Source organism: Thamnophis sirtalis, unplaced genomic scaffold, assembly GCF_051295495.1.
Source record: "Thamnophis sirtalis isolate CommonGarterSnake01/CBP01778 unplaced genomic scaffold, rThaSir2_p1.2 scaffold_2, whole genome shotgun sequence".
Taxonomy (NCBI): Eukaryota; Metazoa; Chordata; class Lepidosauria; order Squamata; family Natricidae; genus Thamnophis; species Thamnophis sirtalis.
Window position 1 is genome coordinate 170,974,292 of NW_028261382.1, and position 16,260 is coordinate 170,990,551.

Here is a 16,260-nt window from a genome sequence, read left to right on the forward strand (position 1 = left end):
TACCGTGAAATGCAAAGTCACCAATATTTTAACGTAGTATATTTGGTGAACTTGATGTCAGGAACCTAAAAAAATTGCTTAGAAGTCCCAGGTAATAACCACAGATCATCAGAACTTACTTTTAAAAAACATCCAGGCTTCAAGCCAAGTGGCCACAGCTGATGTTCATTTTTTTCCGGTTTATTGTACTAAGCAACAATAATCCCTTATTAACTTATTTACAGCACAATGTAGGCATAGCTATAATAAAGCAATTCAATAAATTCAGTAAAGTTACCCTCAGTTAAAATGCAATTTTGCCGGTACGGAATAATTCATGGCAAGAGTTAAAGGAGTTTTATTTTATTGCAAATTAAATGAACAATCATATTGCCACGCTTCCATTTTTGGGGACAGCTTTTGCATACAAGAATGGTATGCATTGTCTCCCAGTCTAATCTCTGGAATGGTACAGTATAATAATTGCGTGACCCGTCAAAACCGCGGTCCACTAAAGCGCGCCCGATTAAAGCGCGTACCTGACGTCGTCAGCAGCGCGACAAATAAAATTAAAAATAAATTAAATTAAAATTAAAATAAAATTAAAGCAAGCCGATTCACATAAAGGTAAGGGTTAGGGTTAGGGTTAGGGTTAGGGTTAGGGTTAGGGTTAGGGTTAGGGTTAGGTTAAGGGTTAGGGTTAGGGTTAGGGTTACGTTAAGCGTTAGGGTTAGGGTTAGGTTAAGGGTTAGCGTTAGGTTTAGCATTAGGTTAAGGGTTAGGTTTAGGGTTAGGTTTAGGGTTAGGTTAAGGGTTAGGGTTAGGTTTAGGGTTAGGTTAAGGGTTAGGGTTAGGGTTAGGTTTGGGGGGGTTAGGTTTAGATTTACGCGTTAATTTTAACTTTACCGCTCACAGCGTGCTGTTTTCATCGCGCTGTGATGACGTCACGTACGCGCTTTCGTCGAGCGCGCTTTAGCCTACCGCGGTTTTGTGGTGGAACCTAATAATTGAATACAATTATCATAATTTTAAATAATAAATAAGAATACCAGGAGATTTAATACCTTCTGGTGTCTTTCAAAGAAGCTGTAGCTGTGCAGGTGCCTTACTTTGTCATGGCTGTTTTGCCATAGTTTAGGAGAAGGGGCCAGGTGGAACCCATCACTCATTAAGCCTTACCACATAGTGGTAATTTGAATCGGGACCTCTGCAGTTTTCATCAGAAGCACTAATGGCTTTACTGCTCATTGGCTGGCTATTATGAAGCTATGCTCACATTGTGTGGCCTTTTCTCTGGAGGAGTTACATATGCCACCCAACACCCACACTAGCAGTGAATTTTGTTTCCCGTGCCTTTATCTTCATTCAAGGTGACTTTTTCAGAAAATGTTTGCCATTGTCTCTTTCCTAAGGTTGATAAAAGAATGACAAGTTGAAAGAAACCCTGCTGGCTTGATGTCTTAGGCGGGTCTAGAACTCCCAGTCTCCTGGTTTCTAGCCTGATGCCTTTAACCACTCCACCAAACTGGCTCTCATAATTCTAGTTAGATTTGCCTAAAATGAATTAGAGTTTAGAGTTTTATTTCATTTGTATGCCGCCCTTTTCCCTGAAGGGACTCAGGGCGGCTCACAACTCAAGCAAGGGAAGGGGGATACAGACCGTTGACAACAACACAAAACAATACATAGTTAAAAAGCGCAACAATCATACCATTCGAGATAGGGGCAATGATTCTTTAGCCCCAGGCCTGTCGGAACAGCCAGGTTTTAAGGGCTATGCGGAAGGCCTGGAGGGTGGTGAGGGTGCGAATCTCCACGGGGAGTTCGTTCCAGAGGGTCGGAGCAGCAACAGAGAAGGCTCTCCTCCGGGTAGTCGCCAGCCGACACTGGCCGGCGGATGGAATTTGGAGGAGGCCTAATCTGTGGGATCTAATCGGTCTATTGGAGGTAATTGGCAGCAGGCCGTCTCTCAAGTACCCAGGTTTATGATTAAAAAAATAAACCCTCCACATATTCATTTATATACAGCCTGTGTATTTGTGGTGTGTGTATGCTTGAGAGAAAAGAAACAAGTTTAGGAGGAATTATATTGTTCTTTAAAGACCCTCTCTACTGTATCATTAAGTTGATTCTGTGTCTATACAGATGTAGTATTTGAGTACCTACAAACATTTTATATTCATTGGGAATTTATTTTTTTAAAAAATAGGTAGGCTCCAAAGCTATTGTAAGGAATTGTGAGTTGTCCCATTGAAGTCAATGTGATCCTCACTTTTACAGATACACACACTAGAATTAGGAATATATTTAAGTTCTTGCAATCCATTTCCTTTTTCTTTTCCCAGTCAAGCACCCTTGTATATATTATACATACTCAACTTGCCTTGTATTCTAATGGCTTTGCTCATTGAAGATAATGATAATCCAACACATCTGAGATGTTCAGTTGTAAGCAGTTGTGGGCTCTCTCTAAGTTTTCAAGGTGTTAATGAGGTCTGGAACAACCAATAATTAAGTCCAGGTATTAAGGGTCAAACTGTTTGTGGCTCACAATGAAAATGCTTTATGTTCCTTTTCTCAAAATATTGAAGAACCAATAATGTTGGATACATGGGAAAGAATCTGGGTAAGAAATGTGAAATTTACACAAGCTCAAAATCTGAGAGAAAATTTTTACAAGATGTTCTATAGATGGCATTTAGATCCTAAAAAGTTGGCTTCTATGTCTCCGAATGTACAGCCTAAATGTTGGAGGTGTGGTTCTCTTGATGCTACATATTATCATATATGGTGGACCTGCCAAAAGGTTAAGGCATTCTGGATAAAAATATGGTGGATTATGCAAAATATCTTTAAAAGAAGGATAAAGTTTACTCCTCAGTTATTTTTACTAGGTATATGTACTGACTTTACAGTGGTAGAGACTAACTTGATTCTGCACCTAATAACGGCAGCAAGACTGTTGGTGGCGCAATACTGGAAGAAGGAAGACTTGCCTACAATCCAAGAATGGACATTGAAAGTGACAAACTTAGCCGAGATGGCTAAAATATCGGCATATCTTAAAGATCACTCAAATGAGAGATATAAACGAGACTGGAAAAAAATGGATTGACTATATACAAAATAAATACGGGACCAAGAAATTCCAGTTAGCCTATGCTTAAGATCAGAAATGATTTAAACTGTTTAAAGTTAGTTCAGCAAGAAGAAGCTAAGGTCAATGTAGAATGTCATTAATTTCTTTATTTCTTTTTTCTCAATAGATTTTAGACTGTTTGTTAAAAATCCATACCGTGTACGGGTTCTGGGAAGTCGGGAGGGGGGAGGAGGAGGGGGGAGGGGGGTGGAGGGAGGGAGGGGCATACAAAAAAATTGTACTTCGATGTTTTAATGATTGAGGAATGATGAAATCCGCTAGACCGATTAGATCCCACAGATTAGGCCTCCTCCGAATTCCATCCGCCGGCCAGTGTCGACTGGCGACTACCCGGAGGAGAGCCTTCTCTGTGGCTGCTCCGACCCTCTGGAACGAACTCCCCGTGGAGATTCGAACCCTCACCACCCTCCAGGCCTTCCGCAAAGCCATTAAAACCTGGCTGTTCCGACAGGCCTGGGGCTAAAGAGCTGTTGCCCCTGTCTTGAATGGTATGACTGTTGTGTGTTTTTAAATTATGTATTGTTATGTATCGTTTATTTTTTATTTTTTGTCTGTACCCCCCCCTTCCCTGATTTGATTTGTTAGCCACCCTGAGTCCCCTTCGGGGGGGAAAGGGCAGCATATAAATATAATAAATGAAATGAATGAAAATGAAATGAAATGAAATATTTGTGTGTTTTAAAAGAAATAAAACCTTTGAAAATAAAAAAAAAGAAAAGAAAATGCTTTTCTGTTCCTTTTGGGGCCCCCACACCTTAAATACAGGAATTAGCTATGAAAAAGAAATGTATTTCTGAAAAGCAGGCTCAGGATCATGGCTTTCCTCTCGGATGACACAGCTCTAGAGGGCTGGTTTGTGGATCAGCAGTCCGTAGTGCCTGAGAACTTGTGGAAAAAAAGCCAGGGAGGAGCTGCCACTGATGTGCTTTCAACACAGCAGAGAAAGGTATGTGGGAGGGTGAAAGTTGAGGACAAAAAAAGATGCCCTTGCTGGTTATGAACAGATTCGAAGCCAAGTTCAGGAAGGGACCTCCGGCTGATTTCAGCACTGCTGGCAGCGGACAGAGGCAAGGCGTTCACGAAAAGGGTAAGAGGACAACAAGCCGCAGAACTTTCAAGGCAAGTTCGCAAAGTTACACCGGACTGTACTGTACAAATCTACGCATGCTTGCTAAGTAGAAATAGCAATAGCAGTTAGACTTATATACCGCTTCATAGGGCTTTCAGCCCTCTCTAAGCGGTTTACAGAGTCAGCATATCGCCCCCAACAACAATCTGGGTCCTCATTTTACCCACCTCGGAAGGATGGAAGGCTGAGTCAACCTTGAGCCGGTGAGATTTGAACAGCCGAACTGCAGAACTGCAGTCAGCTGAAGGAGCCTGCAGTGCTGCATTTAACCACTGCGCCACCTCAGCTCTATTATGCCAGTTATTGCCAAGAAAAGCATTTATATATTCTAACTGAGGCCTTTTGGAAAAGTTTTTTTTTCCGAAATACTTTATTGTTCCTTTCTCACAATATACCAACACGTCTACGCGTAACGCAGAAACTGGGATGCTCCTATTTATTTTTATTTACCCTGCTTTCATTTTTTTTTTTTATAAAGAACTTAAGGTGGTGAACGTATCTATTACTCTTTTGTTCTCCTATGTTCCCCACAAGAAGAATAGCAATAGCAGTTAGACTTATATACCGCTTCATAGGGCTTTCAGCCTTCTCTAAGCGGTTTACAGAGTCAGCATATCGCCCCCACAATCTGGGTCCTCATTTTACCCACCTCGGAAGGATGGAAGGCTGAGTCAACCCTGAGCCGGTGAGATTTGAACCGCTGAACTGCTGAACTAGCAGTCAGCTGAAGTGAAGAAGAAGAGGTGAGCAGTCAGCTGACAAGAAGAAGAAGAGGTGAGTGGGGTTGAGAGAGAGCGGCTTGTCCAAAGTCACCCAGCTGCCTTTCGCGCCAAAAGCAGGACTAGAATTCAGATTGTTCTGTTTCTAGCCTGAGGCCTTAACCACCAGACCAAATTGGCTAGTCGTGTTTTCTTCCTCTCTTCCTTTTAAAGTTTTGAAGGTGGTTTGCCTCCACAGGCCTTCATTTTCGTTCCTTGTTCCTCCCCCCCCCCTCTCTCTCTCTCTTATCCTCATAGTTCTGGCGTAGATTTTGCTGAGAAGTTCTAAGTTGTGACTGAGTACAGAGCTGAGTCTCATTCATCTGAATCCTGTGTCCTCATGCTAATCTGTATTTCAGATAAACTGCTGTAGGACACAAAAAATGGAAGCCGGTTCAAATTTCACATTAGTCATGAATTCACTGCCTATATTTAGGAAAACTACTGTTCTCTCAGATTTCATTACCTGTGCCTTACCTTTAGTTATACATGCAGATGACATCAATTCTTTCCTTGGTGACCGGTAATTATCACTGAGGGAAAAAGACCTAAGTTTGCTACAGGTAGGTTTTAAAACAAATGAACAATTTTTCAATTATAACAATATATTTTGTATATAAAGTTGAAATATATATTTATTATATTATTATATTATATTATATTATATTATATTATATTATATTATATTATATTATATTATATTATATTATATTATATTATATTATATTATATTATATTATATTATATTATATTATATTATATTATATTATATTATATTATATTATATTATATTATATTATATTATATTATATTATTATATTATATTATATTATATTATATTATATTATATTATATTATATTAGTGTGTGTGTGTGTGTGTGTGTGTGTGTGTGTGTGTATTTGTATTTGTGCTGATAAATAAATAAAGGGAGACTAGTATAGATCTATTTCAAGCTATTTAGCTCTCATCAGCTAGCCATACCCTTACTGGGATTTGAACCTGGGCTATATTACATAAATAGCTTGAAATAGATCTATACTAGTCTCCCTTTATTTATTTATCAGCACAAATACAACAAAATGTAACAAAAAGGCAACAGTAATATATATATATATATATGTTGTATTTGTATTTGTATTTACTGCAACAGTAAAAATATTGGGTTTCTGTCTGGATGGTCTCTTGTGATGAGGCGATGGACAGAGAGTGGAAGCAGTGGGCTTCCTCCCATATTTGGGCATACCAGGGGTTGTAACACTTAATACATACATACATACATACATACATACATACATACATACATACATACATACATACAATAAATATAGAGTTGAATTATAATGTAATTGTGCACTCAAGGCAAATTAGCCACTAGTTTTTTCAGCCACTAGACCACTCCTGAGACTTTTTCCAGATAATATGTAACGTGTGCATGTATTTAACACATGAATTCATTCTTATGGACTGTTTAATATTACAACTTACAGGAAAGTTTCACACATTATGCCTGACCTAGTTTGACCGTGCATGTAATTGTGCATGTGTATATATGTGTTCGCGCATGTGCGTGGCCATAACTTCTAGTGTATATATGCAGTAAAATATCTACATAAATTATTGTCGCACGTATAATACAACTCTATATGATTTTACATTGTAAACTGGACGTATGAGTGAACACCAACTTAATGTGCAACACTAAACTATGTGCACTTGTAATTTGGACCCTTGAGGAAAAACTACCTCATTTTCATTTCTATCGATTGGTCATTTTCATTTCTATAGATTTATATCATGACCAGTATGTTATTAGTGCAAAGAACTTGTCCTGTTTTTAAACAGTCATAACAATATGGTTCGGGGGAAATCTCCCGACCAGAAAGAATGTTACTAAGGGGTTTTTTTGACCATCTGAAATAAAACTTTTTCTCCAAATGATGGAACAAGAGAAATACCTAATATCTTTTTTTTTTTAATGAGTAGGTTCTTCTAGATTCATGATGAAAATGTCAAAGGGACCATTTGATGAATCTAACTACATCTGTTCCTTTGGAATGAAGTTAACCTGGGACATCAATGACCCCAAGCTACCGCAGGTACAGGGCAGAGGGAGGTTTGTAAAGGTATGGAGTCGGTAGATTGGCGTTGTCAATTAATTTTGCAAAGTCCTTTCTGCCCAGTGAAATACCCCGTGCCTCCCAACTGTAGTAAACTTTCTCCAGAGGCAGGAGAAGCAGGATAGAATTTGGCAACAAAGGTATGCTGGTGAGCCTAGGACTTTTGCTGATTCCCTGAGCTGTTCCTACATTTTCTTTAGCCCGCATTTCTTTAACCTAGGAGATGCCCAGGCAGAGAGTTCTCCTCATTAGGAAAACATCTAATCTGCTGAAGAGAGACAGTCGCAAAGCCAGAGGAGCTGACAGAGCCTATGTTGATTGACAGGCTCACAAATCAGGTCCTAACATTTGGTGGTGTTTTTGGACAGACGCAACAAAGGCAGACCAAAGATTAGAAATAAGGACGACAAAGTTATGTACTCTCGGCATCTCCCTGTTGTATCTTATTGTTTTTCACTCATTTAAGGGGGGGGGGGGGATGGCGAGTGCCTCAACTCAATATCAGAGGAGTTTCTAAAGAGGAATGGCATAGAAGAGGCTTTTGAATGCGGTCAGCACCACACTAAAGCATGGAACCCAGCCACTATATTTGTTAGGAATGCATCGTGACTAGGATTCTGCAATATATAAGGCTAAGCAAAAAATAAGGTTGAATAGGTTTGGGGTGAGAACGTTACTGACACCTGAATCTTATCAGATTCATAGCAGGGTTTAATTTTTTGGACATTCGGTAGCGTGCTATCAATTAAATATAGGAGTCGTGCTTATTAATGAGAGTTAGGTGTTAGCATTTTGTTCAAATGGAATCAGAATATGTAGCAAATTAATATATTGCATGTATTGATGTGCACAAACACAAGGTAGTTTCCATAATTCCCATCCTCCCACTTTTAAAAGGGAGAATTGGCTATTTTCAATCCTGTTCATGCACTAGTCCTGTTGGGTCAGCCTCTCAAGAGACATTTCTTCATCAGATTCCTTAATGCCTTCAACAATGATAGAATGTGTAATGTGCTGCCTTCACTGGAAAACTTTGGATACATTCAGAGATGCATCTGTCTTGAAAATAGCCCATGCTGAACTGTATAGCCCAGTAAAATGACAGAAAATGTTTAATGGCATTTTGTATTATGTTATAAACTCTTTTATAAAATTTGCTAAGTTTGAATTCCATAGGAATCGTAAGTCCCAGATTTGGGACACATTTTGCTTTTTAGCTCATTTGAGGCGTGACCCGTCAAAACCGCGGACGACAAAAGCGCGATCGACGAAAGCGCACATTTGACGTCATCAAAGCGCGACGAAAAAAATTGAAAATTTAAATAAAAATTAAATTAAAGCAAGCCGATTCACATAAAGGTAAGGGTTAGGTTTAGGGTTAGGGTTAGGTTAAGGGTTAGGGTTAGGTTTAGAGCGTTAGGGTTACATTTAGCGTTAGGTTAAGGGTTAGTGTTAGGTTTAGCGTTACGTTAACAGTTAGGTTTAGGGTTAGATTTAGGGTTAGGTTTAGGGTTAGGTTTGGGGTGGTTAGGGTAAGGTTTTCGCTTTATTTTTACATTTTTCGATCACAGCGTGATGTTTTCGTCGCGCTGTGATGACGTCAAATGCACACTTTCGTCGACCGCAATTTTGTCCTCCGCGGTTTTGTGGTGGAACCCATTTGAGGTGCTTGGTTTAAAAATTATTGCCTTATGATGCACTGTTCTGTCCAGTTAAAGATTATGGGAACAAGAGTATTAGTAGTATATACAGTAAATAGATTCTACATCTATTCTTTTTTCTCTCCTTCCCCTCATGTATTTGTCTCTTATGCAGGAGCCCAAACACTTTGATTCTTTCCAGGAGTGGCCTGATGGGTATTTGCGATATATCTATACAATTGAAGATAAAAATGCACAAAGGCATCTTAGTGGTTGGGCCATGCGCAATACCAACAACCACAATTGCCAGATCCTCAAGAAATCCTGCCTTGGCGTGGTAGTGTGCGCCAGAAATTGCACCCTGCCTGATGGGACAAAGCTGCAGCTTCGGCCTGCTATTTGTGATAAGGCTCGACAAAAGCAACAAAGTGAGAAGGGGTGTGTGTGTGTGTGTGTGTGTGAGCCATGCAATAGCCATCCTTGTAGCTGTTGGGGAACCTTCCCTTCTAGTGAAAAGTTCAACAAAACCAGTTCCTCCCTTCCCAGATTTCAAAATTTAGTATAGTTTGACTCAGCTCTTACTGCTTAAAAATGGAATCTCCAAGTTATTCATTAACCAGATACTCATTTATACATATGCATATATGACAGATATTTATTTATAACAGGCATTTGCATGTCATAAATATGCCAGATATTTATTTATAACAGGCATTTGTATGTCACCTACAACTGTGGAGAGGTGAAACTCCTTGCAAGAAATTAGCCTTACGGTACCTGAAAAGGCTTTTTACAAAGCAATGTTCTTGACATTCCTGGAATAATTTATCAATGTCATTCCTGTAACTGAAGATTCTACTGCAGGTAGAAAAAGTACACATGAAGCCACGTTGTTTTCCCCAAAGGAAAATCTGTGAAAATGGGTCAGTTTATAATTCCCAAATTATGCAAAATCTAAATATACTTGCACATATATTGCACATTGTTTTTATGCAGTACTTCTATCTCACCATATAGAGGTCTTATATATTCCCAATGTAGTTGTCTATCTTGCAGAAAAGCATTGTCCGAACTGCGGCTCGACTCTTGAACTGATTGCTTGCCGAGGACATAGTGGCTATCCAGTAACAAACTTCTGGAGGCATGAGGGTAAAGCAATATTTTTCCAGGTAAAATACAAATGCCAAGTAGGCTATCTCTGTAGATTTCTTCTAATTAAAAAAACCCCAATCCTATGGTGTATAACTTAATGGAAACTAGAAAAGAAATGTATTTCCTTTATCTGATAATAGTTAATCTTATCTGAATAAAATAAATGTATTGCACTCAATAATATCCCCAACTTTTCTTAGCCTGCAGACCGAGACACTTCAATATATTGCATATCAGACTTATTTTTAAGCCATTTTTAAGCCTGATCTGGATACTTGAGAGACCGCCTCCTGCCAATCACCTCCCTGCGACCAATTAGATCACACAGATTGGGCCTCCTCCGTATTCCATCGGCCAGCCAGTGCCGGCTGGCAACTACAAGGAGGAGGGCCTTCTCAGTAGTAGCCCCGACCCTTTGGAACGAACTCCCCGTGGAGATTCGTACCCTCACCACTGTCCTGGCCTTCCGCACAGCCCTTAAGAACTGGCTAGCCCGTCAGGCCTGGGGACAAGGATAGTTACCCCTCCCGAATGATGAATGTATGTTGCTTATTACTTTTATTATATGTGTCTATGTCATTGTTTGTACTTCCCCTCCCTGATTTTATGTGAGCCGCCCTGAGTCCCCTCAGGGAAAAGGGCGGCCTACAAATGTTAATAAAATCAAAAATCAAAATCAAAACCATTGCTTTGAGGTTTCAAAACAAAGAAGGAGAGTGCTACTTGTGCCTCTTTTAACAACAACAACAACAACAACAACAGAGTTTTAAATTAAGCAGTTACACTTAAAAGCCTTGCTTCCTGGGCAATCCAAAGAAGACTATATATGTGTTTACATCAGGGGTAGTCAACCTTTTCGTGACCCGTCAAAAGCGCGTTCCACAAAAGCGAAGTCGACGAAATCGCGTATGTGACGTCATCACAAGGCGACGAAAAAGATCGAAAAATTGAAATAAAAATTAAATTACAGCAAGCCGATTCACATAAAGATAAGGGTTAGGTTAAGGGTTAGGGTTAGGGTTAGGTTGAGGGTTAGGGTTAGGGTTAGAGCGTTAGCGTTACGTTTAGCGTTAGGTTAAGGGTTAGCGTTAGGTTTTTCGTTACGTTAAGGGTTAGGTTTAGGGTTAGGTTTAGGGTTAGGTTTAGGGTTAGGTTTAGGGTTAGGTTTGGGGGGGTTAGGGGAAGGTTTTAGCTTTATTTTTACATTTTTCGATCTTTTTCGATCTTTTTCGTCGCGCTGTGATGACATCACATACGTGCTTTCGTCGACCGCGATTTTGTCGTCCGCAGTTTTGTGGTAGAACCAACCTTTTTATACCTACCGTCCACTTTTGTATCTCTGTTAGTAGTAAAATTTTCTAACCGCCCACCGGTTCCACAATAATAGTGATTTATAAAGTAGGGAAGTAACTTTACTTTATCAAATTTATAAAGCAGAGTTACAGCAAACCCCTACCGCCCACCTTGAAAGCTGGAACGCCCACTAGTGGGCGGTAGGGACCAGGTTGACTACCACTGGTTTACATGAAAGACTTAACATTAGTGCTTATATGTCTAGGTTCATGTAACTAAGAGAATGACTAAAGATATGGACCAGGCTCTTGCAGTATGCTAGGCTAGGATGCGATGGGGTATTTTCCAGTGCAGAATGCTGTGCAAATCTGAAAAATTACTGGATCCTGAAATGTCTTATATTGGACTTTTTAAGACTCATACCCAAGCGTTTGACTTCACTAGTGAATGAAATTTCCGGGATGCTTCCATATCGTGACCCGTCAAAAGCGCGGATGGCAAAAGCGCGATCGACAAAATCGCGCCTTTGACGTCATCACAGCGCGACGAAAAAGATCGAAAAATTCAAATAAAAATTAATAAAAATTAAATTAAAGCAAGCCGATTCACATAAAGGTAAGGGTTAGGTTTAGGGTTAGGGTTAGCTTTAGAGCGTTAGTGTTAGCGTTAGGGTTAGGTTAAGGGTTAGCGTTAGGTTTTTCGTTACTTTAACGGTTAGGTTTAGGGTTAGGTTTAGGGTTAGGTTAAGAGTTAGGTTTAGGGTTAGGTTTAGGGTTAGGTTTGGGGGGCTTAGGGTAAGGTTTTCGCTTTATTTTTACATTTTTTGAACTTTTTCGTCGCGCTGTGATAACGTCACAGCGCGCTTTTGTCGAGCGCGATTTTGTCCTACGCGCTTTTGTGGTGGAACCCTTCCATATGTTATTCATATTCTCCACATAAGAAAAATGTTCACATGTGCACTGAAGCCAAAGGTTCAAATTCAACTCTCCAATATTCACAGGTGAAGTTAGAAGCCATTCTTGCTGTAACCCGAGGAAAGCTGCTTTAATAGAGATAATTAATGTCTATCTATATATTGGCTTTTTAATGCTCTATTCTGTGTCAATATTATTTCAGGCTAAGGGAATCCACGACCACCCTAGACCAGAAAGTAAATCAGAAACGGAGATCAGAAGAAGTGCTCTTAAAAAGCAAACATCATCTCACCTGTCCCAGAAGAAACGGTTTCTTGAGTTTCAGGTAACTGGGTCTCCAGTGTCATCAGAAATGTTGATGTGAAATATCATAATAGCAATAGCAATAGCAGTTAGACTTATATACCGCTTCATAGGGCTTTCAGCCCTCTCTAAGCGGTTTACAGAGTCAGCATATCGCCCCCACAGTCTGGGTCCTCATTTCACCCACCTCGGAAGGATGGAAGGCTGAGTCAACCTTGAGCCGGTGAGATTAGAACCACTGAACTGCAGATTAATAGTCAGCTGAAGTGGCCTGCAGTACTGCACCCTAACCACTGTGCCACCTCGGCTCTAACTAATGTGAACATTCATTTATATTCATTGAGTCTTAATGAATTCAGAATTTTAGCTCTCCAAATATGACAGGGTCCCAGAAATTAAAAAAAACAGAAATCCCTAACATACAATGTTATATAAAATATAAAATCACTTTAGCAAAAACAATCTGAGTTTATACTTTTTTCTTGCTCCGCTAAAAATAAGTAATATATTTATTGTATCCTAACATTTACTATAGCTTATGGAACTGAAAATGTAGACTGTAAACTAAGTATTTATGCCTGTGTTGAGAGGATAGTATGGGATTAATTGACTATATTTTATTATACTGTTTATTATACAACAGCATCAGTGGTGGGATTCAGCCGGTTTGTACCTATTCGGGAGAACCAGTTGGTAACTTTCTAAGCAGTTCGGAGAACCGGTTGTTGGAAGAAATCTCCTTTTGTTTTTTTCCACTCTACAGGGCTAATCCTGTAAGGAAGGCAGGAAGGAGACATTCTGGTGTTGTTTCTAGCCTAATCTTTATTGACCTGCTTACAGAAACTGCCTCTCCGGTTAACCCTTATTACATTGTAACAGCTAAGGCGAAGCGCCCATCGACATGAGTGACATTGAGTTGGCCACGCCCACCCAGTCACATGACCACTGAGCCCCACCTACCCAGATGGTCATTAGGGCAGAGAACCGGTTGTTAAATTATTTGAATCCCACCACTGAACAGCATCCATAATAGCCATGTCACACCTGTATTATGTCACTTTCCAGTTAGGTCAGGCATTTATTAACACTTTGCAATTATTGGCAGACTTAAATACATCATATATAACAAACCATATCAAATGTTATGGCAGAGCAAATGGTAAGGTCATGTTATTAAGACTTAGGCTGTTATAGTATACCTGAAATTGAATAGCCAGTTACTATTTTTGATGATGAATCATCAAATCATCATCAGATCATTGTGAAAACTATATTGATAGTCACACATGCATTTCTTAATGGAGTTCTCACTTGTACGATAAAATTATTTATGTCTGTATCTGTTCTGACTAATGTGGATTTCTTCCTAGTTCACCCACAGATACATGTTGTAAATTTGAAGTCAGGACCTAAGAGAATAACATTTTGCCCCTCAGAATGGGAAGGAATTGATATCAATGTAAAATTAAAAATAATTGCCATGGTTCAAATAGAAATAAAATATATCTCATTGTTATGGAAGAGATAAAGTGACCAAAATGTTTGCTGAGTCTGCTTGTAAATGTGAATTACTCATAACTAAATTTAACCCTTCTCTCTTGGGTTGGAGTCCTTTAAATGGAAGGCATCATTAGATATTGTCCTTTCAATAAAGGTAAAGAACTATACAACTTTTATTCTTGTGATTAAAAAAAAACACATGTATTATGGAAGTTCCAGGAATATGAATCTCATCAATTTGACTTGAAATCTGATATATAATGTAAACATCAGGGGTGGGTTTCAGGCGGTTCGCGGCGGTCCCCGCGAACCGGTTGGTCGGCGAACCCGGAAGTAAGTAACTTCCGGGAGTGCCGAAGGATCCACCCGCCCGCCCGCGTTTCTCACCCGGTTTTGACGAGTTCTGCGCTTCCACGCATGCGCAGAACGCATACAGCGCCTGCGCGATCCTCCAGGAGCAGCTGGAGCATCGCACAGGCGCTAGTACGCATGCGTGCACTGCGCACGTGCACGAGGACGCCGCCGGCCCCGTTCCAACCGAACCGGTTGGAACGGGGCGAGAAACCCACCCCTGGTAAACATCCTGATAAAAATACTAGAAAAATAATTTAAACAATAGTTAACAATTGTATTTAATAAAGGGTATGTGTGTGATTGTGTCCATTAACTGTTTCCATTAATATTCTCTTTAGACAGGAACAGCATGCAGTGAGAATGGTAATCACTTTCCCTACATCCATCCGGTATCATATGAAGAAGGACCAGAAAAATTTAGCATTTTCACAGATGCCAGCCTACCACTGCTTGCTCAGTCTCACTTATTTCCAAGTTCAGAAGCGTACCACATTACTTACGATGCAACCAATTTTCAAGGGGATATAGCATCACCACTCCAGAACTCTCCAACCTCCCAAATCTACACCTCTAAATCAAGTTGCGGCTACGACTGTGCGTTTCCTGGTTATGTCAGTTCCAATTTATATCCTACATTTCACAAAGAGGTCATGGATATTCCAATGGACACTGATCACTTTTTGCTGAACGGACTTCAGTGTCACGCAGCTTCGCTCAGTGTCCATGAGCACCAGGGGGTGAAACAGTCCTTAGGAGAAAATAATTATGGAGAAAAAATTAGCTATGGTCTCTGTCAAGCCAATGCTAACTATCCTCATTATAGTGAAGAATATGCGTATAAATACAGCAGTCACTCCTCTCTAAATGTTCCAACTCTGCAAACTGTTATAACCGCAACTACAAAGATGTCCCTTGAAGCCTATAAATCTCCTGCTGTGAAATATCCTGACAGTTTCTGTGATACAAAGGATATGCTTAGTTGTCCCACAGACATTTCAGGAAATTTTTGCTCAGAAATCAGCATTCAAGATGAAGATTGGGCCATGAGCAAATCAACTTTGACTGGTGAGCATTTGATGAGTCCTAATAAAGCAGGACATGTAGTGGCAGTGGATACTTGTGAGAATAATCCAGGTACTGAAAGAAACTATATTGGATACGAAGGAACAACATTCTCATTTGAAAATACCGAAGCCCAAATGCAGTATCATTAAAGGTAAATATAAAGCATAACATTTTACCAAGAGTCACCCAATTTTTCTTAAATGTATTGAATTGGGTGGCTTTGTATTGACTTGGCTTTATTGACCTGGCTGGCTAAGTTATTCTACTAAATCACAAGGGTCAAACACGCCGTGTCACGTTGCCGTCACGTGACGTTTTGTGATGTTTTTCCCAATTGCGGAGTTGGGGTGGGCGTGGCCTGTGCGTGGCACATCTGACCCGCAGGTCTCCAGTTTGACACCCCTGTTCTAAATCAAACATAACGTCATAATTTGACAAGTCACAGAGCAGTCAAGTTTTAAGCTTAAATTTAGGAGGCAGAGTGCCTGTAGGTTCAGAAATTGATCAATTCCAGATATAGTTTTTCTAGGGTTAGGGTTAGGGTTAGGGTTAGGTGGCGCAGTGGTTAAATGCAGCACTGCAGGCTACTTCAGCTGACTGCAGTTCTGCAGTTCGGCTGTTCAAATCTCACCGGCTCAGGGTTGACTCAGTCTCCCATCCTTCCGACGTGGGTAAAATGAGGACCCGGATTGTTGTTGGGGGTAATATGCTGACTCTGTAAACCGCTTAGAGAGGGCTGAAAGCCCTATGAAGCGGTATATAAGTCTAACTGCTATTGCTATTGCTATTTTCAGCTCTGGATGGTGTAGTTTTTTTCAGGCACATTTGGCTCAAAACTTCTGATCCTCCTGGATTTATGATTGCTGCTAAAACATCAAGTAGAAGCTGAGATCAC

At 40.0% G+C, this 16,260-nt stretch overlaps 1 protein-coding gene across 1 annotated transcript; it reads left to right on the forward strand.

Moving 5' to 3' along the window:
* Positions 1-7,033: 7,033 nt before the first annotated feature.
* Positions 7,034-15,514, forward strand: GCM2 (GCM transcription factor 2). Its single transcript, XM_087703589.1, has 5 exons — positions 7,034-7,123; positions 8,960-9,212; positions 9,841-9,953; positions 12,346-12,468; positions 14,639-15,514. The coding sequence occupies exons 1-5, from the start codon at positions 7,034-7,036 to the stop codon at positions 15,512-15,514; spliced, it is 1,455 nt and encodes a 484-aa protein (XP_087559715.1).
* The last annotated feature ends 746 nt before the right edge of the window (positions 15,515-16,260 follow it).